At 41.3% G+C, this 25,696-nt stretch overlaps 1 protein-coding gene across 2 annotated transcripts in view; it reads right to left on the reverse strand.

The window, feature by feature from the left end:
- Positions 1–10,383: 10,383 nt before the first annotated feature.
- CCDC88C (coiled-coil domain containing 88C) overlaps positions 10,384–25,696 on the reverse strand; it is a 102,121-nt gene continuing 86,808 nt past the window's right edge. Inside the window, exons 22-31 of one of the 2 annotated variants that reach the window (XM_055802407.1) lie at positions 24,440–24,626; positions 24,064–24,209; positions 22,539–22,628; positions 21,473–21,714; positions 17,391–17,573; positions 16,885–16,953; positions 16,037–16,105; positions 14,983–15,284; positions 13,938–14,153; positions 10,384–12,709 (exon numbers count right to left, since the gene is read on the reverse strand). In XM_055802407.1, coding sequence (XP_055658382.1) covers positions 11,696–12,709; positions 13,938–14,153; positions 14,983–15,284; positions 16,037–16,105; positions 16,885–16,953; positions 17,391–17,573; positions 21,473–21,714; positions 22,539–22,628; positions 24,064–24,209; positions 24,440–24,626 — 2,518 coding nt within the window. In that variant the 3' untranslated portion in view covers positions 10,384–11,695. The remainder of the gene's footprint in view (positions 12,710–13,937; positions 14,154–14,982; positions 15,285–16,036; positions 16,106–16,884; positions 16,954–17,390; positions 17,574–21,472; positions 21,715–22,538; positions 22,629–24,063; positions 24,210–24,439; positions 24,627–25,696) is intronic. The other variant, XM_055802416.1, reaches the window with a different exon arrangement.

Consider the following 25,696-nt stretch of genomic DNA (forward strand, 5'->3'; position numbering starts at 1 on the left):
TGTCACTAGTCTTACTCCCACAGGAGTGAAAGCTGCACCATGGGATACATATTGAAGTGTCTGTCATTCAAACTGAAATGCACTACTCTTAAAAAAAGTAAACAAACTTTTTTTTTTTCTCAACACCAAACAAACAAAGCCCCAAACAGCACTGAAGCTGGGAACAAAAGCTGTTACCAGTTCAGATTCTGAACTGGTATGTAACTCACCTGATATAGTGTGCTCTGCCATGCTGCTGTAGGGACACCTGTGACACTGCGAGGCCAGTACAGCACCTAGCGAGAGCTCCCATCTACTTACTGTAATGGGGCAACAGTGGTCCAAGGGTGGCCAGAGGCAGTAAGTCTGGAAATGGGAGTCTTGTGTGGGGTATTCCGAGGCATTCTCCATTTTCAACCTGGTGGAAAGCAAAGTGACATAAGCACAGAAAAAAACCCAAAACAAAACATCATGAAACAAACCAAACAAACCCAAACCCAAAACAGAACAAAAAAACCAGGAAGAAGATACAATGACATTTACAAAACTTGGAAATACTCAGGAGCACCCATGCCTAACATCAGAACCAGCATCAAAGATAACTCCTCATTCTAAACACAGGCAAAGGGCTCTTCAGGTATGGCAGACTAGCAGATGGCAGAGCCCTTCCTCTGCCAGGGCCTCTGGCAGATCAGAGATCTAAGATTATCTGCAGGGCTAAGGGACCTCTCTAGGTTTCTGAGGAGGGATGCAGCAGAACAAAATAGGGAGTTCTTGAACATGGCCAGAAAAGGATGCAAAAAGCACAGAACAGTCCTTTGCCGGCTCACTGTGCTGCTTGGAGGATGGCAGAGATGCAGACGGCATACCTAGCTGAATAGGCAAGGCACAAGCTCGCGGGAGCACAACCAGGGGCTGGACATCCTGTGCAATACTGAAGAATATGAAGGGTTGAATCAAATTTATCAGGGCTATTTGGAATGCTCAGTCTTTTGTTTTGTTTTGTCTTTTTTTATTTTATTATTTAGTACTATTTAGTTATATACATATATAAAAATATACATATATTAAGAAAATCACTCTGAGTGTGATCTTTCAGGAAGTAAAGTAAAACATTTGTTCCAGTGCCTTTTAATCCACAATTATGTACCCTTGGATATCACAGGGTTTTTATTAGATTTAAAGAATTTATAATAGATGATATTAAGAAAATGAAATGCAGTTATTTCCTTAGTAATATGTGTATTACTCTTCAATAAGGAACAACAGGGCATTGCATTGGACTGTTTGCCTTCCCTGAGAGCCTCCCAGGGGCAGAGATCACTTTGGTATCCAGGGCTCATTGGTGGCTGCGAGGAAAGCATTTCCACCTCCTGCAGGGTGCAGGCTACAGATAGGGAACAAGCCCTGAGAAGACCCACAGACAGTGATTAACCCTTTGGGTGCCAGGGAAAGCAGAGACAGCCAGTGGAAGTAACACGTGGCAGTATCTCTTTCCCAGTTCCCACCCTGGCTGCAATTCTCTGTCAACGCTGAACTGCAAACGTGCTCAGAGATGTGTTAGACAGATGACCAGAATATCCAGGAAGCAGAGCCAGAACCTTGGCCATCAGACACATCAGACATACATGTCTATCAGAGTATGTTAAAAAGGCAGCACTTGACCAGCAAAGCTGGTAAATCAGGCCTTGTAAGTGGAGCCGAAACAATCACTTCCACAAACCTCCTTTTACAAAAATGAGAGTAAAATAAAGTCCAGAAAAATCCTGGTTTGCTTTTCTTTCATCCAGCCACTATATATTGGTTGACTTAGCATGCATATGCTGTAAAACAGGTTGCTAAAATAAAGGGATTTGGTGGCTTGGGTCACCTGTCCTTGTCACTTCCAAGGGGGCAGAACAGTGTCTGCTGCAGACCACAGCCTCCATCACACACACTCAGCAACTGCATGTTTGTCTGTATTTAAAATTCTAAAAATGAAAAGAAATGACAGTTTTTGTAGCCTTTTATCTCCATGAATTATACAGCAGCTATTAAAGCTGACAAATAGCTATTATTCTGTGCAAGTGGCAATTCTTGCTTTTTGCTCGATTTGGTCAAATCATTTTAATGCGTGTGATGATTAAGTAACTCCATTGAATTGAATAGCTCCTGGCTTGCATGTGTCAGAACCAGAAGCAGCAAGCTTCAAAAAATGGAGATAAACTGGTGCTACCAATGTCACAGATGCCACAGAAATGCATCAGAAAGGAGGTAATCTAGACCATCTCCTTACTCAGAGCCCCAGTAAAGAAAGCTAGACTGTCTCCTCCAGAGCTTTACCACCTTCTCTTAAATTGCCACTGAGGAAGATTCTGCCTCTCCTCTGGCAATGTCTCCATCCCCTGGCTAGGTTCATTCTTAAAAAGCTTGCACTAATACAAAAATCTGTGTTTCCATGTTTAAATTCATTTATTTTTTCTTGTCCTTCTGTGGATGGACATGAAAAACAGTCTATTGCTACCTTTTCCAAAGTTAATCGTATAAATGAGAATTAATCATACTGTTCCTCTTAGACTTCTCTTTTGTAGTCTAAACCATCCCATTTTTTCAGTCTTCTTCACAGACCACGTTTTCCAGACCTCTGCTCACCCACGTCGGTCTCATTTCCAGTCATTAGCACTCCTCTCTAAGCATATTCCAATGGAGGCCCTTTCTAGCAGCACTGGCTCCATTTAATTCCAATTACCTGATCTATGTTTTGCCTTTAAGGATCAAGTTTCCAATGAAGTTTGTTTTAAATCCTTTCAAGCACCCATTTTGTGAGGATAGAAGGTAAATCAATAACTTCTCTCTCTCTTTTGCAGTGATAATCCACATGCACATTCCCATTTTGCGTAGCTGAGAAACAAGAACTTGCTACTGCTCTTCCTTCCATCCTGGTACCACCGAAGAGCCCTTGCAGGTCCAGCTCTTACACTGCACCGACGGGTGGCTATGCAACACCAGGCTTCACATGCAAGAGGGAACACTGCTGCAGATTTCACTGCAGCCCAGGCATCCTGCTTTATCTATCTGTTCTCCTATTTTCTCTTGTTTCTGTTTTGTCCCAGTCTGCACTGCATTACGTGTTATTTTTAACCTTTTCCACAGGTCTCAGTTTTCACTCTGCAGGGCACATGCGCAGTCCTCAGATCTGCACTCCAGGTGCTTTGGGAACACAGACCAATGTCCTAGAATTTATGCCCAGAATGTGCCCCAAGTGGTGAACTTGGCTTCAAGAGTTACCAGTGGGAAATGCCATTGCTTAACACACATCTCATAAATAAGCTCAAACATTTAGGCCACCCTTCTACCTCCAGAAGAAACTTCAGGTGTCTGCCCTTGCCACTGTGCTAGCAGCTGCCAGGTTAGACCCCTCTCCTCCCCCTCAGTATCTGACTTCACGGGGTTCCCAGCTTCCCTATTTTAAAGACTTTCATTTCTGCTGGTAATGTCTGCTGACCAGACTTTTATCCCATTCACCATCACACCCCGCAGAGGAAGAGACGATGTCAGGACATGCAGGGGACCCCTTCTGCAACCTCCATTGCTAGTGAGCAGTGCCTTGGGGCTGACTTGGTAGGTTGGTGCCTCAGCTCTATCTCACACAGGCTAGCACAGCTCTGGCCAGGTATCAGCCAGGCTCTGCAGGGCCAAAAACGCAATCTGGGGTCACATAATTTACCTTGGGGTACAGATACATTCTTAATGCAACGTACCTTATCCCTTTCGAGGGATTCTCCTTGTGAGAGTGTCCTTCTCAGCAGGTATAAATTCCCTCCTGGCTCAGAGGTTACCAAACCAGCTCTCAATTGGCACCTTCAGCAGCTACTTTCTGGAAGGTGAAAAAAAGATTGGAAACACCTTTGGGAACTCAGAAAAACTGGGGATCTTCTGCCACAAACTAAAGCTCAGCATTAGTGTGACACAGGCTGAGACCATCTCAGCTCATCACAGGAACATGTCCACGCCTCATAACCAGCGGGAAATCCTCTCTCTATCCTCACCGTGCTGGTGTTTCCCAAGCGCCTTCAAAATGTATGATCAGAAGTGCTCCTAATTTCCTACTTCTGCCCACCTCAGCAGAGGTAGGAACCTGGAAGGGCAGCAAAGACTCAGTAAACTAGTTGTGGACAGCAAGCCAACCCCACAGGTTAAAGTTTGGGGTTTTTTTGCCAGACAGCCTATACCTCTGTAGTTTTTCCTGAGGCAGGGAACAGGTTTCATTTACACTGAAAGTGTAATTTAACCATCTTTTGCACCTGTGTGTGCAACATCCAACACAGACGTCATTTTGCACACCAGAAATGGGCTTTGCATGGCTGGACTTGGGGCCGTACTAGTACTGTGTCTAATGTCTACGTGTGAATTACCAGTTACTGTCTGAAGAGAATTAAGGGCCTGTAGAGGGTGAGTCTACTTGTCCTAAAGTGAGCCCTGTGGTAAAGCTGCAGGTACCTGGTTCTCCCCTTCACTTGTAAAGGGAGAAAGGCCTCGCTCTTACAGAGTGAAGGGCGAGTTGACAGGAATAATACACAGTTGTCCAGGAGCTCTGCCTGTTTCTATTCACAGCACTGAACAATGCAAAGACACAGACACAAAGCAGGTTGAGAATGCAGGAACTTCTGTGCAAAGACTATAAAAATTAAAAAGTTTTGTCATAATCTAGAAGGCAGGGGCAGAGAAATTTGTCGTAATCATCACAGCTACTCCAGAGTCCAGGCTAGAGTATCTCTGTTCTTACTAGCTGCAGAACAACAGACTGAATTCATTCTTTCCCAAGCTGTTATGCCACTAAGAGACACTGGCTTTGATGTGTGGCCTTGCAACTGCTGTGAAGGACCCATGGATGATTATGCATGTGTTGGGAGTAACCAGCTGGACCCACCATGAATGCATGCATGAACTTCCATTCAGATGTGGAAAAGAAGGTTGGTCACAGGTAAGTGAAGTTCTTGAAGATGGATAGCCATGTGGACTTGGAACTCCTGTGCTGCTGCTCTTCCTTCTGTTACCACAGATCTGGGAATTTCATGTGAGAACAACAGTTGTCATAAGTTGGTCTGTATGCCAGTGTTCTGATGCAGTGGGGAAGATGGGGCCTAAGTGCCCTTGAACCAGTACTTCAAGGGCAAAAATGTCTTTGGCCTACAGCAACTGCAATAGGCGGTCTGTCAAAGTTTGAATGTACATAGCTTTCCAGATACTGGTGTTTCCCGTAAAACATTGCTACAAAGACATTGGGCTGAAAACAATAGACTGTGGTTACCGAGTTCACTTTTTGCTTTCCTTCTCAGTTTTAGATTTACTTGAAAGTATACTCTCCTTTCCCGGATAAACACCGTCTGCTAAACAAGTATAACCTGTTAAACACCCACCTTATGTGGGTGAAATTTGACCCAATAAAGTCTTGCTAGTATCTGTTTTAATTCATTTGCCTGATTACGTAAGAAGAAAACAGGCACATGCTCATATAGGACAAGGGTGGGAGACTGAAGGGAATTCAGGATCTGCCAAATGGGACACACTGTTACCATTGATATGGCTGGTTAAATAAACAAGGAAAAGAATCTGTGTTCGTGGGAGTAATAGGATTTGGCTTCAGGGATTCAAGGTGGTTTCATTTAATTAAAGAAGCCAAAATAAGCAAGGAAGGAAATTCTGAAACAATAAAAATTATGTGGATAGCTAGGAGGTCTAATGGAAACGGGGTACATAAGCTGTCCAGTCCTGCTTACACAATGCTGTTAATGCAGCTTTCCAAAGCATTCTACCTTTTTGTCTCAGTTACTCACAGACCAAAAAAAGGTGTAAGCAAGCTCAAGAGAAACTAACGGTTACCAGCTTCAGCTTAATTTTATTTAAATCCCAACTAAATCGATATGAGGTCTATCCCAGGCAGCTTGTGCCAGCCCGTTTTCTCTATTTGCCTTTTCATAGAATATTTTAGGTTGTAAGGGACACATAAGGGTCACTGAGCCCAACTCCCTTTTCCTCACAGACTACCTAACACTAAACTGTATGACTAAGAGCATCATTCAGATGCTCCTTGAACTCTGACAGGCTTTTGCACTGCTATGAGCAAGCTACTCTTGTTCAGAGGACTGCAGTTTTAAAAAAAAAAATCCCAAGATTTTACCTTCACAGACATTCCCTGATTCTCAGTATTTCTTCTACTTTCACTCACAAATAGCCAAAAGGGTCCTACAGGAGCACTCTCAAACTGACTGGAAATTTTCCACTGAGTTTTCCATCCCTGCAGAAGGCTCAGATGCTGCAGCTGAACATCCCCAGGTAACCAGTGGCTCTGAAACACGCACATCTGTGGATTAGGTATTTTGTGGGCTCACAACACACACACAAGCAAATTTCCAGTTTTGGATAACTAGAGAAAAAAATCCACTTGCAAAGGTGCAGGAAAGCATTTTACGTGGGTTTAACAAGAATGGGATAACTTTGGTCAGACATATTTAAAGCAGCAAGGGAACATACACTTCTACATCCCATAACCTTCAAAATACCCTGCCAAATGGTAAAACAATCAGACTAGGAGCACTACAGAAAGCTCATTTTGGTCCTTCACAGACATACTTTCCCACTTAGTTCTTGCAGAAAACTCCCTCTTCCCTCCAGTGCAAGTCTCTAGAGATGCCTCAGCAGTCCGGTGGGGAGTTGTGCTTCTCCAGCTGGAATATCCTTCTCAAACTCTCATGTTCTTTCTTAGCAGTATGTTTCCAAACATAAACTGTGCTTTACTTGCCATTAATATCTCACACTTTCAGAGCACGCCCTCTACTAAAAACATAACGTGATCTTTGACTTGCAAATTTCAGGCATTTTCACATGGAGAAGGTGCCCACTGTTCCTAGTGGAACTGGCCCAGCTCCTGAATCTGAAGACAGCCACCACCTGATGTTGGAGAGGAGAGGGAGCCTCTTTTATTTTACCTGATGATGTTTTCTCAAGGCAGAGGCTGTTTAGCTCTCCTGTAAACTATTTCATACCAAACCCAAAGCATTAAAATATGAGGCTATTACATTAATCTATTTGATTCCATAAGAGCATGGTGCCCTGTGTCTCACCAATAGCTTCGTTTTCCCCTTCCTAAGAACTCTCTCCTTTAGCATGACTTTCAGGTCACACCACAGGGTGTCACTCACTGAGGAGGGAGCTGGGCTCCCGTTTTCCCTTCGTGCAATACATGCTTTTCATGGCTAATGCCAACACTTAGATTTATTGCTCTTCCCCATTCTGATATGCAACACACACATTATGTACTTTGGCACAGCCTCACCATCAGAGCTACATAATCCTCAGTTCTGACAATCTTTGGTTAAAAACATGCGAGTGTTTTAACTACAGCTGAGCAGAACAGCATCTGGGAATGATAGAGAGCTGACAGTAGTTTCCATGGCATTCTGTGTTTTGTTTTGGACATGTTTTAGGCTCCTAGTTTCTATGGAATAACCACATATTCATTGTCATGCTATGAGGAAAAACCAGTTTTGCTCCCCTACCACTGCTCACCCCAAAACCTCCAACAATCAATAAACTGTCCTTTCCACAACTTCAGCAGAGGTAGGTACAGGTAGCCTGCCACTGAAGTGCCCGCTCATCCATGTTACTCTTTAATGGTGTCCTTCACAATTCTCCAAATCTGAACTAACCTCAACTTTGTGTCACATTTCATGAAGTCACATTTCACCCTCTAGGCCCCAAGTTAGCCTTTTAAGGATTTTCCCATTTGAGAAGCTTTTAAACAGCAGCTATCTGTTGTCCACTGTTCTCTTCATACTTTTGAAGAGATCTTTGTGACTGGTAAAACACCATGTAGTGTTGTACAACTTGCCATAGCTTCTCCCAGTCACTTTGAACTCCTACCAGTACTCTCTTAAATTAGATTTTTTTTCACCACTTTCCAGCTGATGCCATTTTCTCTTAGTTCTTACGGAAGCCTTTAGTACCAGCTTTCAAGACAGACCTTCACAGCCTGGTCTACTTCTCCCGTCTAGCAACCCTTCATAATGATAACTTCATTTGTTATTTTTAGTAACTGAACTATTTCACTCTGCACTGTTAGGTCAGGTTAATTCTGCCTAGTACTGGTGGTCTGTAAAAACATTCCCAAGGCTTCCACCTTCCCTTGAACAGCTCCAGTGCTGCCAGAATCTGATATTCCAGGACTCAGATAGGCAGAGAAGCAATTGTTAGGATAAATTTTTTTTGTGGAGCTTACCACAACTGATCCCCCTCTGCACCCTTTCATCTAAAAATGCAAAGCCACAATTCAAATGCTCTCAGCGTAATTATTTCTGGAGCATTTCTTCCATGTTCTGTCTTGAAGTCATTTGCCTTTGGCTGAACCCAAACATCTGGATGATCAGAAATACTTGCTAACCACACGGGTTCCTTGAAACCTCATTTCTCTAAACCAAAGTACTAGCCCTTTTTACAATGCACTTACAGTTGGAATTTCCCTTGTTATAGAAAAAGGTAAATTCTATTTTTTAATTCTTCTTCTGGGGATTTTATGTTCTAGACTCAATTAACTGAAATCAGAAAAGGTCTGTTCACTTCATGGTTACCTACCAAGTTTGAGGAACAGCAATATCTGAGAGGAAAAAGGTAACCATGACATGGAATCTCTGTGAATGACCCCTCAGGCTTCAGATTTCTTGGTAAGGAGATGCTGCAGAGCACACAACTCCCTAGAAGCAATTTCCACATCAACCATTTCTTATACTTCAAGCAAATGCCATCATCATGCGGTGTGTGCAATTTTAAGCACGTGTCAAACAGCTTCACTGACTTCAGCCTCTGAGCACGCTGCAGGGAGCGTGTGCTGCCGAAGGCACCACAGCCCCTGGGCTCTCTCTATCGGCAACTGCTGCCTCCTTGGCGTGCGATACCCTTCAAAACCCTGTCCTTTGATACAAAACATCATCTAGAGAATTAACGAGCCACATATACCAACTGAGGCACTCCATTATCCAATGTTACTTAAATGGTTCAGAACAGTTCACAGCATTATTTGGCACACAGTTGGTGCCTACCCTTCCGTGTCGTAAAGTATCGGCATCCCACGGCCCTTTGCCACACAGAGCTGGGAAAAGCCAGTGTGCCAAAGCTTAGGGCTCCTGCAGAGACAAGCACCTTTCTCCTGTGCCCAACACACAGGGTTGCATGGCTGCAGCTGGCCACTCACCATCTTGCTGCCAGCAGTCCCACCGGCCAGGCCCGGCTGCCTGCCCTTGCACAGCACGTCCCAACAGCCTTTCAAGTCATGCAAATTGAAACAGGTGTTTCACCAGTTTCCCTTTTCTTCTTGGAAGGGATGAGAAGCCTGAAATGGCCTAGTAGTTCTGCCCTTTCCACTTTTCCCCTCACAGAAACACCTCTCCTGGCAGCTCCCGGCAGCCAGTGCCTCACGGCAGCTCCACCAGCGCGAAGGCGGGAGGATTTGCTGCCGCTGCCCTCTGAGGAACACAAGAGGCGTCTCCCCCCATGTCGCTTCGACAGTGAGCACCCACTTACCCAGAAAGGCACCCCAGAAGGCACCCAAGACTAGCAGCACCTTAGCTGCAGGCAGGCCTTGTTCTCACACCCACCCCGCTTCTTACCTGATGGCGCAGCAGGTGTTGGGCGCACGCCGCCCCGGGAGCCGATGCATCTACCAAAGAATTGAAAACCATTAATGAGCAGGGCAGACTGCAAAATGGCTGCACCTGCCGCAGCAGCACAGGCATCTAGGCCAAAATTTTCCTTGAAGTTGTTCCATGTTATAACATCTGTATTTTAAACTATCCCATACTTGAAAGGTAATACGTAAGTATTACATACATTTTTATTCAAATGTACTAGAACTGAGAAAGTAAATAACTGCAAATAAGACAATGATCACTACAGTGTAAGTGACCAAGCAGGTACTTACAGCAAAAGCAGATCTGCAGTAATGGACGACTAACAGATGAATTCCCCAGGAGCCTAGCCTGCAGAGCCATCGAGCACATGCCTCCAAAACGGAGCTGGAACAAGGGAGAAACGCCAGCCTTTCACCTTGAGTGGTCTGGCCAAGAATCAATGTTGAGAGGGAATTTATGGAAGGAGAAATTTAGTTTACCAAAAACACTATGTTCTGAAATGGCTGCATAGCACATAATTTTAAAATTGTTGCAAAACTGTAGTTAGCATTAAAATAACAGAGAAGTCAGAAAGTTCCTTTTGCTGTTCCCTTCACGTTCAAAGATGAACACAACTCTGCCACACAGAGATGCAAATCAATATTGAGCCTTACACAAAGCTACTGCAGACAGATCTCCATCCAGCACCATGAATCGTGGAATTTTCTTTCCCCAAGGAAAAAAAAAAAAAGTACAACATCCATCTATTTTATTTCAATCTTTATTATAAACAATTTTGTAGTTTCCGGAATGGGATTACTACATACTAGATAACAAAAACATCCTCAGATGAATCAGTTTTAGCTTTTACTAGATTAAGTCAGAACCAGCAAAACAAGTATTAATTTTTTTTTTAAGGATTTAGTCTATTGCAAAAAAAACAGCTTTACAAAGGTGAAATAGAATTAAAGATAAGCATTTGATCATATATACATAAGCAGCTGATGACACTCTGGACAGAAACATACAAGGAGCTTCTTTGCACATAAATAGATCTTTAAAAGTATATTTCTTTCACATGTATACAAAATTATTTTGCTTTCTATGCTGAGCAAAGTTCTTGGAGATGTAAACAAGGATTTCTAAGAGACAAAATCCCACATACCACTTAGTATGTGGGCAGTCATGCACACAAGGATGTAATAATACAATTTACACAGCATTCCTATACAATACTTGAGCTTCTTATATACATACTTACAAGACACTTTTGTACATGAGATGCCACCTTTGCAATTGAAATGGCATCTCCCTGAAAGGCTGCATTAGTTCCAGTGTTTGTATAAAAGATAAAACAAGTTTCAAAAGGCAGCACCACTTGGCTTGCAGAGTGTCAAGGATCCACTGAACTGCAGCTATAGTGAAGGCATTGGGGTAATTGCGCTGGTGCCTCTGTGTTTACACAGTCCCAGTGGGGAAGGTTGAGACGTGACCCTTGAAGTCTGCACATTACCTCTACAAAATATGGCTGTGGCAAGAAGTGATTTTAACAGATCCACAGCTAAAGCCACATACTTTTGCTCTTCAGCTTTACCTTTAAACTACTTAAGCCAAGTATCTGATCTGTCTTTGGGGGAGAAGTGTGGCTTTTATATGACCTTTTCAGTATGGTTAAGTTTTATCAATGTTGGGTGGGGTTCAACACACACACACACACACACACAACCTGTGAAACTCTTACTTAATGCAGGTAGAAGGGGTGCACAGTGCAGCGAAGACAGAGGACCCTGCTAAGCTTCTCCTGGAGTGAGGAATGCTCAACACCTGTGAAAATCACATGCCAACCTGCTGTGATATTAGGTCAAGCTTCCACTTTGTTTTAGGCACAACTGTGTCAAAAGTAGGGCTGGGGTTTTCCTCCTTATTTCTCTTAATCATACCTGTTCCAAACAGAAAACAGTTCCCGGAGAACACTGAAAAGGCATCACCTGCACGCTGCTCTAAGACCTGTCTAGACAAATGCTACCTAGACATCATTAATGCCAAGCACACACATTACTAGTTGCATCCATGGGTTACACACACCCATACTCATACCAAATTGTCTGCTGATCCCCCTGTGAGTCTGGAGACCCAGGAGTGCTGTTGGAGTTGCTTCCTCTCACAGGCTCCTCCATAGCCCCAGCACTGCCTTCCGGCAGCTTACCCTGGCACTTTGTAAGTAGGGCATCACCCTGGCCTTGCCCTAGGGAAATATTTCCCTCAGTGCTGCTGGAAACAGCTCTGGCAGGGGCCACTGCGGCCACCTCCCCAGTACGAGGGGCTGGCTTTGGTTTGACTTTGGAGGGGACGTGCAGTGTGGGTGAATAGTGTTGCCCAGGGTTCACGCACTCCTGTTGCTGGACATTCAGATTGCTGGTGGAGGCAGTGGGTGAGGCAGAGAACTGATGGAAGGAGAGTGGCCTCTCATCTTTCGGTGGGGCCAGGGAAAGGCGCCTTGCATCAAGCTGCCGACAGCGAGAATCAACACCTTGCAAGGAGCCTGCCACTTTTGCAGACTGTGGCCTCTCTCTTAAAGTTGCCTGGGAGCTCATTGGCGTGAAAGCCCCAGAGGTCTGACTGACAGTGTCCTTGCCCCCACGTAGGTCTGCTGCTGACTTCTGAGGGCTCTCCTGCTTGTAAGTCTCTGGGCCAGTGGCTCTGAGGAGGTCTGCAGAAGCTAAGCTGAATGCCCTGCTCAGGGATGTACTCCTCCTGCTCACAGTTCCAGGCTGCTGAGGCTGTGCCATCTGCCGCATCCCACTGGCAGGCTGGTGCTGCGGTGTGTGAGGAAGCTTAAGGGACCCCTGGGAGTTCACTGGAGTCTCAGGTTCAACGTGTCTGAGGTTTGGCTTCATGTGATTTCCAGGCTTCGCTGTTCTTCCTTCTTCATTGGTGGTGGTCATTTTTACAGTTGGAGCAACAAGACTAGTGGGCATCTTAGCAGCCTCCTTTCTGGATGGCTGAACCAGCAGGTTCCCAGTAGCTGAAGGCTCATTTGCTTTCTTAAAATAATCGCTGAGCAAGTCATCTCTGTTACTGGAGGTGTCCTGGTGTGAGAAAACATGTACATGCTACGTTAATGACATTTTTTGTTTAAAGAATCATGTAGAGCTTTGTGTAGATAATCTTCCTTCCCATTTAATTCAACCAAAACACAATGACAGATTTTATATTTAAAGTGGGGAACAGAAGATATGAATTTACAATGGGTATAAATCCAAATCAAGAGATAACGTACTCATCATCATTAGATCATGACAGCTTTGTTTGCCAGATTAATTGTCATAAATTTGTCGAGTTGCACTTCACATGCAACCTGGGCAGCAGCTCTTTTGCTTCCTTTCACATCAGCCACTGTCACTGAAACATCAGTACCGTATTAATGCCATGAGCTGTCGGTATCAGGGAATATCAAAGATGGCCTGTCTTCCAGAATACAGTTCATCTGGGTAACACTCTACTGTAACTCCACGGATATGACAGGAGAGAATAACTCAGTGAGATGCGTTAGCATTTCAAGAAAGTTTCATTGCTTCTCCACTGATTCCCCTCACTTCTCCCAGTCAATATACTACATATGTATTAAAAGCTGCATATACAATATAATGAAATGCACAGAAAATCCTTACAAAAATGGAGATATAATTGTTTGCCCATGATTAACTTACATGTTTCAAGTCAGACAATTAACCTGGCAGTAAAAGAAAATATACAATAAACATTTCATGGGGATGGTCCATGCAATCGAAAAATGGTAATGTTTGATCAGCTGCCATTGGACTATTAGTGTAAAGGCATGCTCAGAACAGTTAAGGGACATGCTGTCTTCACAAAAGACATGCTGAAACAAGCTCATGGAATTTATTTCTTTACTCTTCTCCAAGCAGTATGTTAAAGCTTAATATATTCATTTTACTAGCATTCCAAAAGTTTCTTCCAGTCACAAAATTGGTTTGGTAGAAGTGAACACTGTCAATGGTAATAGTGCAGCAGGAAGATTTCTATGCTCAACTAGATGTTGAAATGTTAGGGTTATTTTTAAATTCACTTAAAACTGCTGTTATGCACATTAACATTACAGAACAACTAGTCCTCCAAAACCACGCATGTTTATGAACAAGCACTGGAAATACTTTACAAGCAATTAACGCAAGTGCTATGGCAGCCTTTAAAATAACAGCTAAGAGTTACAGTATGCTTCTATGGGTATTAATATGCTAGCAAAAGCTGTGGTAAGTTGGGAGCTGTTGCCTTCATAGCAAGAACAATGGATACCCTGGGGATATACAGTGAAGCAGATCTCCTATTCCCCCTGCCTGTTCTGTGCCTCATGCTGTCACGACATGAATGACTGAGGACCGATTCAAGTGACTGTGAAGGCTCCTGACGGAGGGAAGGACATAGGGAGTAGCAAGAGGGATATAGTGCATCAGCTTCTAACAGAAATTGGTGCAATGAAATCATTTCACTCTCATTTAAACTGCGCTGACACTGAAAAGGAACAAGGATGACACAAAGAATGAAAACTGAGACATGGTCAGGTAGTCACAGATGAAAACAAAAAACAACAAAAAAATTATCAAATTTTAAACATCCCTAAAAGCTAATAATTTTATTTAGGATAATGAGGCAATAAGAGGTAAAAGACAAAATGCCTTTTACTGCCTGAGCAGTAAAAGACAAATGCCATCTAAAACCCAAACATTTCATTTCTGACAAAGCACTTCAGTGTGCAACATATTACGGTAGTCACTGAACCAACATTGACATGCCAGTCAGTACACAGCATGGTGAAAACATAAAGAACCTAATTCGGTAAGAAAAATATTCTCTCTCAAACACACTGATGGTATTTCCAGGTTAGGAGATGTTTTGAACAACTGCGTATTTTGCACTTCAATTGAAAACTGTTACGTTTCATTTCTAATTACAGATTTAGCAGCTGAAAATTACACTGAAAATTTACCAATTCACAAATAAAAATACCTGAAGCTGAGAACTAACGTTATAATATAAAACCTTGACCACAAGTGTTTGACACTAAAAAGCCCCAGCAGTTCAATACAGGGTACTTGCAGTGAATTATCTGCCTGACTTGCCATAGCTGATATACCAAAATAAATGAGCAGTGCTGTGTGAAAGTTAATCTTGCCTTAGTTGTCGGAACTGTTTAATTCATTTTGCCAGATTTGGTTAAGTTCCATATGTATGAACAAGGATCTTCTTGTTTTTCCATGTTTACCCATGCCCTCATCCCCCTAAATCAGCTTTGAACAGTCTTTTGACATATGTGATGGGCTATCTGGCTCTATTTACTTACACTTGGTGGGGACAGCCTGTTGCTCTCTTCCAAGAACTCTTCCAAAGTCACCATCTCACTGCCAGGTGAGGCTGACCGTTGCCTGCCTGTATAAGACTGTGATGGAGTACTCCTCTGAGGTATATCATGAGAGATCAAACTGTTCCTGTGGAAGGAGGATTCATGCCTGCTGCTAGGGCTTAAGACAGCAGAAGCGGAGTGAAAGGGATAGGTGTCTCGGAGCAAGGCTGGTGTCTCTCTGCTTGGCACCGTATCTTCACTGCTGAGGCTCTCAGTTCTGCCATGGATATGATCTAAGGAACCTGAGAAAAAGCATAAATATCATTAAAGACACTGCTCTTCCCTCACTGCAGTAGATGTCTCACTGAGATAGGCTATCATTCAGGGCTATTTCCACACAGACTAGGTGGCATTTTTGACCTTACTTTCTTCCCCTATAGAACTCAAGGCAGTCAGAACTTTGAAAAATCAGGACTAGTAAATGTCTTACAATACATACTTTGAGCCCCTGTGATAAACAAGCACAACTACTTGTCCAAAGGACAGGAATAACACAGATAGTAAAGGGGTCTTTACTACCTCTGTGCCACTAGAAGATCTCCCAGTCTTGGCCATGTGTGATCTGAGAGCCAGCACCTGCCAGTAGGAAAGCTTAAAATGGGCTTTTCCACATCCTTCAAGGATGCACAATTTCAGCTAAAGCAAATCTCCAGTGTACAGTGATTCCATACACAAGTTGTGTACAGAGTAAGAACAGCAAAGACCTGTTGTTGTAAAAGTCTAAAAGTGGCCTGATTAGTTCCCACAATACGATGCCAGTCAGACTGAAGCAAAACTAGATTGCGTGTCTTAAAAGCTACCCCTTGCCAGAATCAATCTTAGAAAAATACTTCTTGCCAGCAGTTTTGATTCCCGAGACAGCTATATCCAGATTGCATAACAGTTACAATTTCAAAACAGTCTTCAAATTTTACTGGATGGAAAATAGCATTTTGCACACAGTTACATGGGATTTCACTTCCTGTTCGTCAGAATTCAGCTGTAAAAGCTTTACCTTTCAAATTGAGTGGCGAACTACTGCTGGAAGCGTTTCTACTGCTCTCCAAACTGTTTGGCCTGGACACTGAAAAATACAAAACAAGCACTGAACAAACAGATCTCAAGTACCTCTGATTCTCTAAAAGACTTGGCTACAGTCTGCCTTCTGAAAATAGGACGGGTGCAACTAAGTCACTTTGGAAACATTAACAATGCAATATATACATGATGCCAAAGTCTGTACAGAGTAGAAGCCATTTTCATTTTTCAAGTCAAATTGTTCAGGATCCATCTTCTTTCTCTCACTCATTTTTTGCACAAAGTAGTATGCTCTGGGTTTTGCTTTTACAGCAACTATAAACAAAGAAATGTAAATACTGAAGAAGTTCAACCATAAGTTGCTGTCTCTTTCTCTGTCTCTTTGGAAGCAGCAGGCAACCAGCCTGCAAATTAAGTCTTCCACAAATCTCTTAGCAGGTAGTGCCTACCATGCAGGCACACCCCCAACCCTGAATGTTTTTTTTATTGCCGATTCAATCCCTTCAGGAAGGAATTGAACATTGTCCAGAAAAATCAGCAACAAATCTGTAGGACATGCATTAAAGGGTCTGTTTACGGGCCAAGGCAAGTCATCTCAACATCAGCATTGGTTTTGAAAATTGATTTTGGGAAAACGTCCATTAAAAGTTTCTCAACAGAAAAATAGAAGTACTTAGACCCACATTCCGAAAATGGTGTTACATTACTACATCTCATTCTATCACGTTCATTTAACTAAAATGCTCCAGGACAGTTCAAGTGGACAGAATGAAATAAGTCTTAATGTTTAGAAGTTTAGAGCATTCATACATGCTACAAGCTTACCATGCTGTCTGGTGCTTGCAAACTCCACCTCAGGGGACTGTTCACATAGATTATCTTCTGAATTATAGCCTGAAAAGACCATAAAACTTAAAAGGCAGTATTAAACACAGGAAGGTTAATCCCTCAGGTCAGTCTCCAATGCATTCCAGCAGCGTAGAAGACTGAGGTGATCAAGAGGGTTTTATTAAGCCAATACTAGAAGATGAGCCATCTTCTAACCTCTGCTGTGAACCACTGGGCAGGGAACCCCAGAAAAACTGACATCCAAATGTGTTCTATTGAATTGATGACATTACAAGAGTAAGAAAACCCTGTACCTGATCAATTAAACTATTTAACTATATTTAAATATAAACAATTAAACTATTAAGCAGATAAAGTAGAAGAGAAAATACTAACGCTCTGGTTTGTACTTGAATGCCACTAGAAGCCATGTTTCAGCTAAGCAGGAACTATGAATTAGCCTGACTTGTACCAACAGCTGGTATATCAAATGCACTGCATACCTTTTGGTCTGCTCTGGAGCCTGGAGATAGGGGTGGAAGTGTGCAGATGAATAGCTGAGGTCGAGTAAGTCCTAGGACCCAGCTCCACACAGCAGTGTTTTGTTGCAGAGTCTGCTGAGACTTCAACATTATCATTGCTGCCTCCATGATGGGAATTCCTCTTTTGCTTCAGGTCCATTAGCACTGAGGAGGAAAGAAGTAAATAAATATGAGTCAATGGAAAATAGCACTGGGAGATTTGTGTTTATCAGCCCATACAAACATGACAAGCAGGCACAAAGAAACCGCACAATAGAGGCACTAGTTTTGCAAGCTTTTCCATAAACAGTCCAGTACTGGATAGGAAATTTCTGCCACCAGTTTTTCAATCATGTGTGCTCTCTCTGCAGAGTGTGGAAGTGACAAGGGCTGCCTAGCGCTAGTGGGAGGGTTGATATTATACATGCAACAATTAACCGTGAAAGGAGGAAGAAAAGGAGCAAAGACATGAATGCAGAAAAGGTAAGGGAGGTGTGACATTCCTGTAACATTATTCCTTGCAGGTACATTTTATAAGCAATTACTTCAGTAATAAAATAGAATAAGGAAAGAGTGACAGTAGTCATGTTCTTATTCAAATAGAAATAATGCTGATTTGGAAATTATCTAGCATGATCCACACACTAAGCTAATTGCTTTCAGGTTTAGATCTTTCCTGTGGGTCGGTCTCTACAAGGTTAAAACTCTGCTGCTCCTATGATGTTCTAGTGAAACGATTTTTAAGTGGAATTCCTGGTATCTTAGCATGAGAACAACAAAAACTACCTGCACTAGAATACTATTTAGATTCAGAAAGCTGAAGACATCTTTCCTATTGATGGGGTAGGTTAATTAATTTCTTGTAATGCAGATGTAACACTTTAAGGCACGCATAAAATAGAGCAAAATTTAAAGAATTTACTAGAGGAAACACACTCTTAATGAGACAAGATTCTAGTTTTCTATATATTTCTATGGAGTACTTGCTTAACTAATAGTAAGTCAATGCTAAAAACACAGCAGAGTGCAGTGGTCAAAGTTAACAACTTGCAGAGACAATGGACAGACAGTTAGTTTAAAGCACAGAGCAGCAGCAAAGTTGTATCAGAGAAATGGACCAAGTTGCTGTCATCCTAGATGATTCCTGGAAGCTGACTTCAGAAACAATGTTTTCTCTCCCACAGTCTGTGTGGACTCCATAGCACAGAGTTGGCACTTTCTCCCAGGTTTATCGCATCCTGTAGGGGCAATTACTGGCTAAAACTTGGCATGCAAATCTGTATTTCCAATTGACTTTGTAGATGCACACCTTCCACAGATGCCAGAATTATCAACTGCCCTGGAGACAAACATTCTTTACAAATCCCAAAATGGGCAGCAACAGACTGCTTTGCCAGTGTCCCTGGTTGTGCCACAGAGGGTCACTTCTCAGAGGGAAAAGAAAGATGAGATGTTTTGGCCTCTCTGCTGAGCTCCCCGTAGCATGCCACCTGTGCTCCACACATTTCTCTAACACAGAGTGGGGACCGGACTCGGAGGTTCATTTCAGAAGCCTCCAGGTCATGGCTATCAGACAATAAGAATACTGGGCAACGGATCCACGATGAAGGTTATTCCCAATCTTACTTTCTTCTTTCAAAAAAGCTCTTTCAAAATTGAAGCAGCAAAAAATGAAACTGCAGCTCAATTTGAGATGAATTTTCATAGATGGAAGCATAAAACCTTGCTAAACAGCAGGTTTGAATGCAAATGTCAAGACGCTTTGCGGAGAATAATTTTCCCAGTAGCTTCCAATCTACATTCAAAGCTAGACTATATAAAAGCAGAAAAAGATGCTAAAACCCCTGCCATTTTTAGCATTTAGGAGCACAGAATACTGAAAAAAATCTCCAGGATTTGAGTCTGCTTACACATTAGATTTATATTTTAGGAAGAGTACAGCCTTGTAGAAAGCATAGCAACAGCAAATCAGTTCAACATTTTAACTGGACACGATGCAAGTATGTGATTGCAAGAAAATATCAAAGCACACAGCAACTTCACTTACTTACAACAGCACCACAGCCAATATACATACGCAAACTGTATGCCATGAGGTCCCCTAAAAATGTGCTGCATTGAAGATATGATCCACAGTGTGCAATAGTGATTCATCTTCTACAGGAAAACTTAAGTCCATGTTCACTAATCTGTGCTTGTAATTAGAGTATTGTAAAGACATGCTGAGTGTTTCTATCAAGGTGTGTGTTCTTTTAAGGCACGTGTGGTTTGGGGTTTTTGTGTTTTTTGTTTTTTTTTTTAATATTTTTCAGAAATAAATGAAGATAAATGCTAAAGAGAAGGTGTTAGAAATATCCCAATTCCGGGAAAGAAAGAGGCTCATTAGGAGAGGATGGGATGTCGGAAGAAGACCAGAACCGGAGCCGATTAGAGAGAGACTGATGATTCGATGGAGACTTAGGAGACTTTTCTTTATCCTTGACTTTGCTTCTCAAAAAGGCAATCTTTCTGCGCTGCGCAGCTAAATTGTTATCACCCAGGTATCCCAAAAAGAAGAAGAAAAAAAAGTAAAAAAACCCTTATAAATAAAACTTAAACTTGTCTTAAAACAGATTAAAGACTACACAACCAGTAAAAAACAAAAAAGGCTCAACAAAGACTAACACATATATTCAGAGGACTGATTAATGCATAGTTAATAATAGTTAATCTGACTCAGATTAATGCATAGATTAACACATATACATAAAATAAAAGCAAGTCCATTAAGAAATTACTGTTAAATCACCCAGAATGCTTTTACTTAAAGTAAAATCAAATAGGTTACTTGGTGATAATATACTCAAATTTCCTAGGTGTCTTCTAGGCTTTAATACTGATGCTCATCATCTCAACATAAGCATGTTTCATATAACATCAGAAAGAATGAAGCCCCAGAGACTTTCTGTTATCTCTGGCACTCCCAAGCCCAAATTCCCAGGTTGAACTCTGGATGCACCTTAAATACTTAACATATCCTGGAATCACATGGATGATCTGAGACATGCATTTTTATTTTAAGTGTATCAACCACTTTGAAGAATCAGAATAGAGAAAAGGAAATAGAATAGAAACCCCAATCAAAACAAAAACTTTAGCCAGACACTTGGCAGCAGTTTATAGCAACAGTTCTACTGCCCCCAGTTGCTCCGCTTCCATTTCCCACACTCTGCAGTGTGAAGACAGGAATTACTATGTAAGGTTTAATTTAAAAACTGCTTCTTGAAAAGTACTCCTGTAGGACAACGATCTAATATAGAAGCTGACAGAAGTGATCTCAATAGAATAAGCAAAGCTTGAGATACTCTGTGGTCTTTAATAAAGGCAATGTATTTATTTTGAGGAGCTTTCTTTTAAATTTCCAATAATTAGGAACACCTGATTTACTGCATGAACTAACTAAACAAAAAAGTATCACTCCATCTTTCTTACATTTGCATTAGCGTTCAAAAAAATAATTTCATCATTTTACATTACAAAATTCTTAGTTTGATACAAAAACCAAAATACAACCTCCCAAAATAATTAGATTACAATAAATTAGCATTTTCTATGTTATTTCTTTTACATATGCGCCATCTCCTGGCAGTGGCTGCAAGACCAGCTATTAACCACTTGAAGAGCAGTTGCTAATGAACCACAATATTTTACAGTCCAACTTTAAAATGCTTTGCTGCAGAAACCCAGTAAATGAAGTATTTACACCAGCTTACTCAGTAACATGCAATACATTCAGGTAAACCAAGAAACTCTATACAAAAGCTGAAGGGAGAAGCAGGTAAGAGGAACAAAACAAACTCAAACCAAACCAAGCCAAAACAAAACACCTCCAACCTTCTAGTTTATTCAGCTTTTTAGTTTAGTGGTTTTTTGCTTACTCAAACTTTTAGTTTACTAAAAAGGGGATATAAAGCATAATGAGATGAAGTATTAACATATCTTATATATTAAATCTTTTTAAAACATTTTTTAATATTTTTCAAAAATACTGCTCAGCTCATTAATTGAGGCTGGGCATTCCTTACCTTTGTTTGAAGCTGCCCCAGGGTTTTCTTTCTCTTCCATAGAGTTTGACCCTTGAGAGATATTATCCTGAGTCTCCTGCCGATGTTTCACTTTTTGGGAGGCAGATGGAGAGTTTACAGTCTCTGGGGATTCAGAATGCCATGGAGGGGTTTCTGCTGCTGGTTTCAACCGCTCCCTTGCGGTCTCCTTCTTTGGCTTGATTAGTTTAACTAAGGCTCTAGCTCCAATCCAGTGGTTTTTCCTGATAAAGCAGGTTTTGTGAATGGGATTCATAAAACACTACAAGAAATGCTCCTTGAAGAAGTTTACAGCTGTGCTAAAGCCATCAAGCCATTCTACATTCTTACTTGTTCACTGTCACGAACTGGTTTGAAAGATGCAGCATGAATTTCAGAGCTTCAGATCCATTTCTCTCCCAAAGTCAAAATTATTTTACAGAAATGTTTCTTCAGCATGAGAAATGTGAGAAAGACAACCATTCCCTTTGCTAGAAATCTAAATTACACATATGGACCCACATAAGACACTTCAAGTGTAAAAAGCTCTACTACAGGAACAGACAGAGAAGGAATGAAATCAAAACTCTTTTAAAGATGAATCCCTCTCTTTGCTAAGGCTATCAGTCAGCACTGTGTGGTGGAAACAGCTTGGCTCTTTTTTTTCTGTTCTTGATATATTTTTTGAAATCCCTTCTCTCCAACAGACTGCTTATCCCCTTTGAAAGAACAGCTCTGGCATCTCCTTCTGCTGCTTAGTCACCGTACTGGGGGTCCCTCCCCTCTGCCAGGAACAAGATGATATTCAACAGGGCAAAGTGAATTAATACTGTTTCAGATCCCATTATTAAAAGAGGACCCCACGTGAAGTACTGTGCTCTATATTAACACAACCTACTGTAACACAACCCGCTTTTTCAGGGAATGGCTTGCTGAGTGAGAGTGAAGAGAGAGTGGAGATGACACTGTCCTTACTTCAGATGAAATTTCTATTACCTCCAGTTCTGGAGAGCCTTTTCTCACCCTCACAAATCTCTACATAGCAGAACTGAACCCATACAAGACTTACTTTTTTGGAGTAGGATCATAAAACTTGTACTGATCCATTATCTTCTCCTCAAGTTTTTCCTTGTGTCTCCTTAAGGCATTCAATTTATCACTGTAAGGGGAGAAAGGACATTCTGAACCATCTGTATGAAATGAAGCATAATCAAAAAATCAAAGACCAAAAGCCACCAAGAGAACAAAGAGACTGAAGTATCTTCCTATCGCATAACCTTCAGAATCCTACTGAACTTATTCACTGTCTCTTTAGAGAGAGTGCAAATGCAAAAAGCATACCCAACTTGCTGACATGTTATTTTTTTATGCCATAGCACGAAAAGTGAAAGAACAATAGATTGGTGCTAGATTACTCACTAATAACTCAGGCAGAGTTTGTTGGTGGGTGTTGAGATTAACCTTACTTCGTTTTTTTGAAAATTTGTTTGCTGATTGTTCAGTCTTATTCACAGATCACTGACAATTACTCAAGGTTATTACTTACATAGTTGAACTTCTTGTCTACACAATAACTGGGCATTTAATTCCTGTTTTGTTTACTCTGTTCTAACTAGAGAAATAAATAATGTTTGATTTTTTTAAGACTACTGTGGTGGTGGTCTCCTGTGAGCAGTGTCAAAGCATTCATGAGTGCCATGTAATCTTATTATTTTTATTTACTCCTCCTTTTGTTAACCTGCACAGTGGATGAAATAATCTTTCATTCAAGTAGCAGGTCTAATGTGCCTCCATCACAGAACTGCCAAGACACCTGGATAAATATGCCTAGAGTATATCTGAACTGTATTCAGCCAATTCTGGTAAACAATTTCTAACATTTCAGTGCTGGATTATATGGTTGAAATAAAACTCAGTCAGTAACTCCCACATTATCCTGAGGTGCTCAGACTTAAATTCTTGGGATTAAGAACACTTTTCTTACTTCTTTCACACCTATAAGAGAACTTCACTGCTGTGAGAACAGTGTTCTTTGTATATGTCCAATATGTTTAAACAGGGTATCTCACTTTAAGCAATGTCACCCTATGCATGGGGGATGCAGCTACAGATGTTGACACTTGCATGCTTAAAAACAACATAGAAGTATTTCTTAAAATGAAAATGACAAAAACTAGGAGTATTAATATATGCTATTCTTCAGGAATCTGAACATAGAATGATTCTCCTAAGACTAAATTTTTGTTGCAACTCAGCTGTTTTCCAAGCTCTTCAGACGTCTTTGAGAAGTACCGCTGGGTTTAGCATTCCATCTTTTGTAACTAAGTTCTCCACATGGGTTCATCTATGTCATTTAAAAAGAGCTGTGCTCATCCAGGTGTCTCCTGCACATTCCTTTGTGGTAAGGCAATGTGAAGAAATTTTGTAGCTTCTCCCCATTACATATACCTTCTCTGAAACATCCCCTTTTCTAGCCAGATATCAAGTAGACCTATCATTCCCCTGCCTGTCCTTCTACTCCTGACAGATGATTTGTCATCTAGACAAACAGAATACTTTTTTAGGTTTTACAGTTCAGATCTTTAGTTTCTTACATGTACTGTTTCTGTTCTTCGTGATACTGTTCCTTGTTCTCCATGTTCTGTTCCAGTAACATCTGATTCTGCTGGCTCAGCATCTGAATCTGACTCAGGAGATGATGGTTTTCTTCTTCCAGATTTCCCTTTAGACGGGACAGGAGCTATTAAACAAGATAAATTAATCTTTCCTCTGCATCTGGATTCTCTGGGAGTACACCATAATCAAGCTAACACAATGGCATAGCAACCAATTGATAAACTTCAAAGCACGTAGGGGTATTCTTACAATTGCATAGCTTGACCTTCTATATATAGTGTGCCAAAACCTTCACACACTGATTGCCAGCTCTCTAACAGGAACCCAGCAGTATACCAGTCTATAGCTACTCACCTCACAGTGGTTATCCAGCTTGGTCAGAGAGATATCCATGGACTGGTGCTGTTCTTTTAGCTCATCATAGCGAGCCTGCCAACGATTCAGCTCCAGCTGAGAGTTGTTCAAGGAAGTTTTCAGCTCCTTAGTGTGTGAATGCAGCCCTTCATACTCTGCCTTTAGCTGGTTGTGCAAGAAATTCACCCTGAAGACAAAGAAGCCAGCAGGCTTGTGAAGGACATTTCATAGAAAGTATCTCACGTTCAAGACCACATCAGTGTGCAGCTATCGCTAAATCAAACATTAAGTTCCAAAGACTAACTCCTAAAGACGTTTTTATTCTAAGCATATAATAAAATTTTATTAAGAAAGTAGTAATAGCTTTATAAAATATTTCAGATCTATAAAAGAACTAAAAGAAAAATAGATGAAACTTAAAACTGCTATTTCCTCAATGTGCAAGAAACACCATAAATTTCTGAGGCACAATGTATTTAGAAGCATTTGGCTATAAAGGCAGCTCTATTTTGCACAAATAAAGAACACTCACAGTATTAAAGTGTCCTGAACTGGAAACACTGTAATGCTGTAAGATGATTCCTTTATAGCTTTTGGTAAATCTAAAACTGTCTACAAATCACGAAGGCAAAACATTAAACAAATAGATACATAAAAAAGATTAAGTTCCGTATTTGCTGACAGATCAGCTAAGCCTTACTCTGCCAGCATTGCAATCAACAGTTTTCAACATCTTCCTTTGTCCCTGGAGAAACAGAGTTGAAAACAGCAAGCCTGAGAAAACCTTTGCAGAGCTCTGCAGTGTTCTAAAGTGTATTACTGGGACAGCATATGAAACTTTTGTGACTGAACTTAATGTGATTTTTAAATATGATTCAATCCGATGTTGCTTTAACTTGGTACGTTGGCCTCTTATTTGTACCAGACTGTTTCTCAAAATGCCTTTGTAGTATGAACAGAGGCACTGAACTGGTTATAATGGAGAGCGCCGCCCCAGCAGGGATACAGGTTTGGGTACATTTTACTGCTGCATTACGTAAAGTTCAGCTGCTAGCTCACAGAAGGGGTTAACATGAGTTAACAGTTACTCAGTGATCATATGAATCACTAAGCCCACTTCTAATAACAAGAATCAAGTCTCTTTCAAGTACTAACAAATAGCAGCTTTCTCTAGGCAGCAGAAAATAAACAGCAATAGTAACTCCTAGAACTAAATCATATTATGTGAAAAGCATAATATAATTCTCCTTAAGGAAA

This window comes from Falco peregrinus, chromosome 1 (genome assembly GCF_023634155.1).
Source record: "Falco peregrinus isolate bFalPer1 chromosome 1, bFalPer1.pri, whole genome shotgun sequence".
Classification (NCBI taxonomy): Eukaryota; Metazoa; Chordata; class Aves; order Falconiformes; family Falconidae; genus Falco; species Falco peregrinus.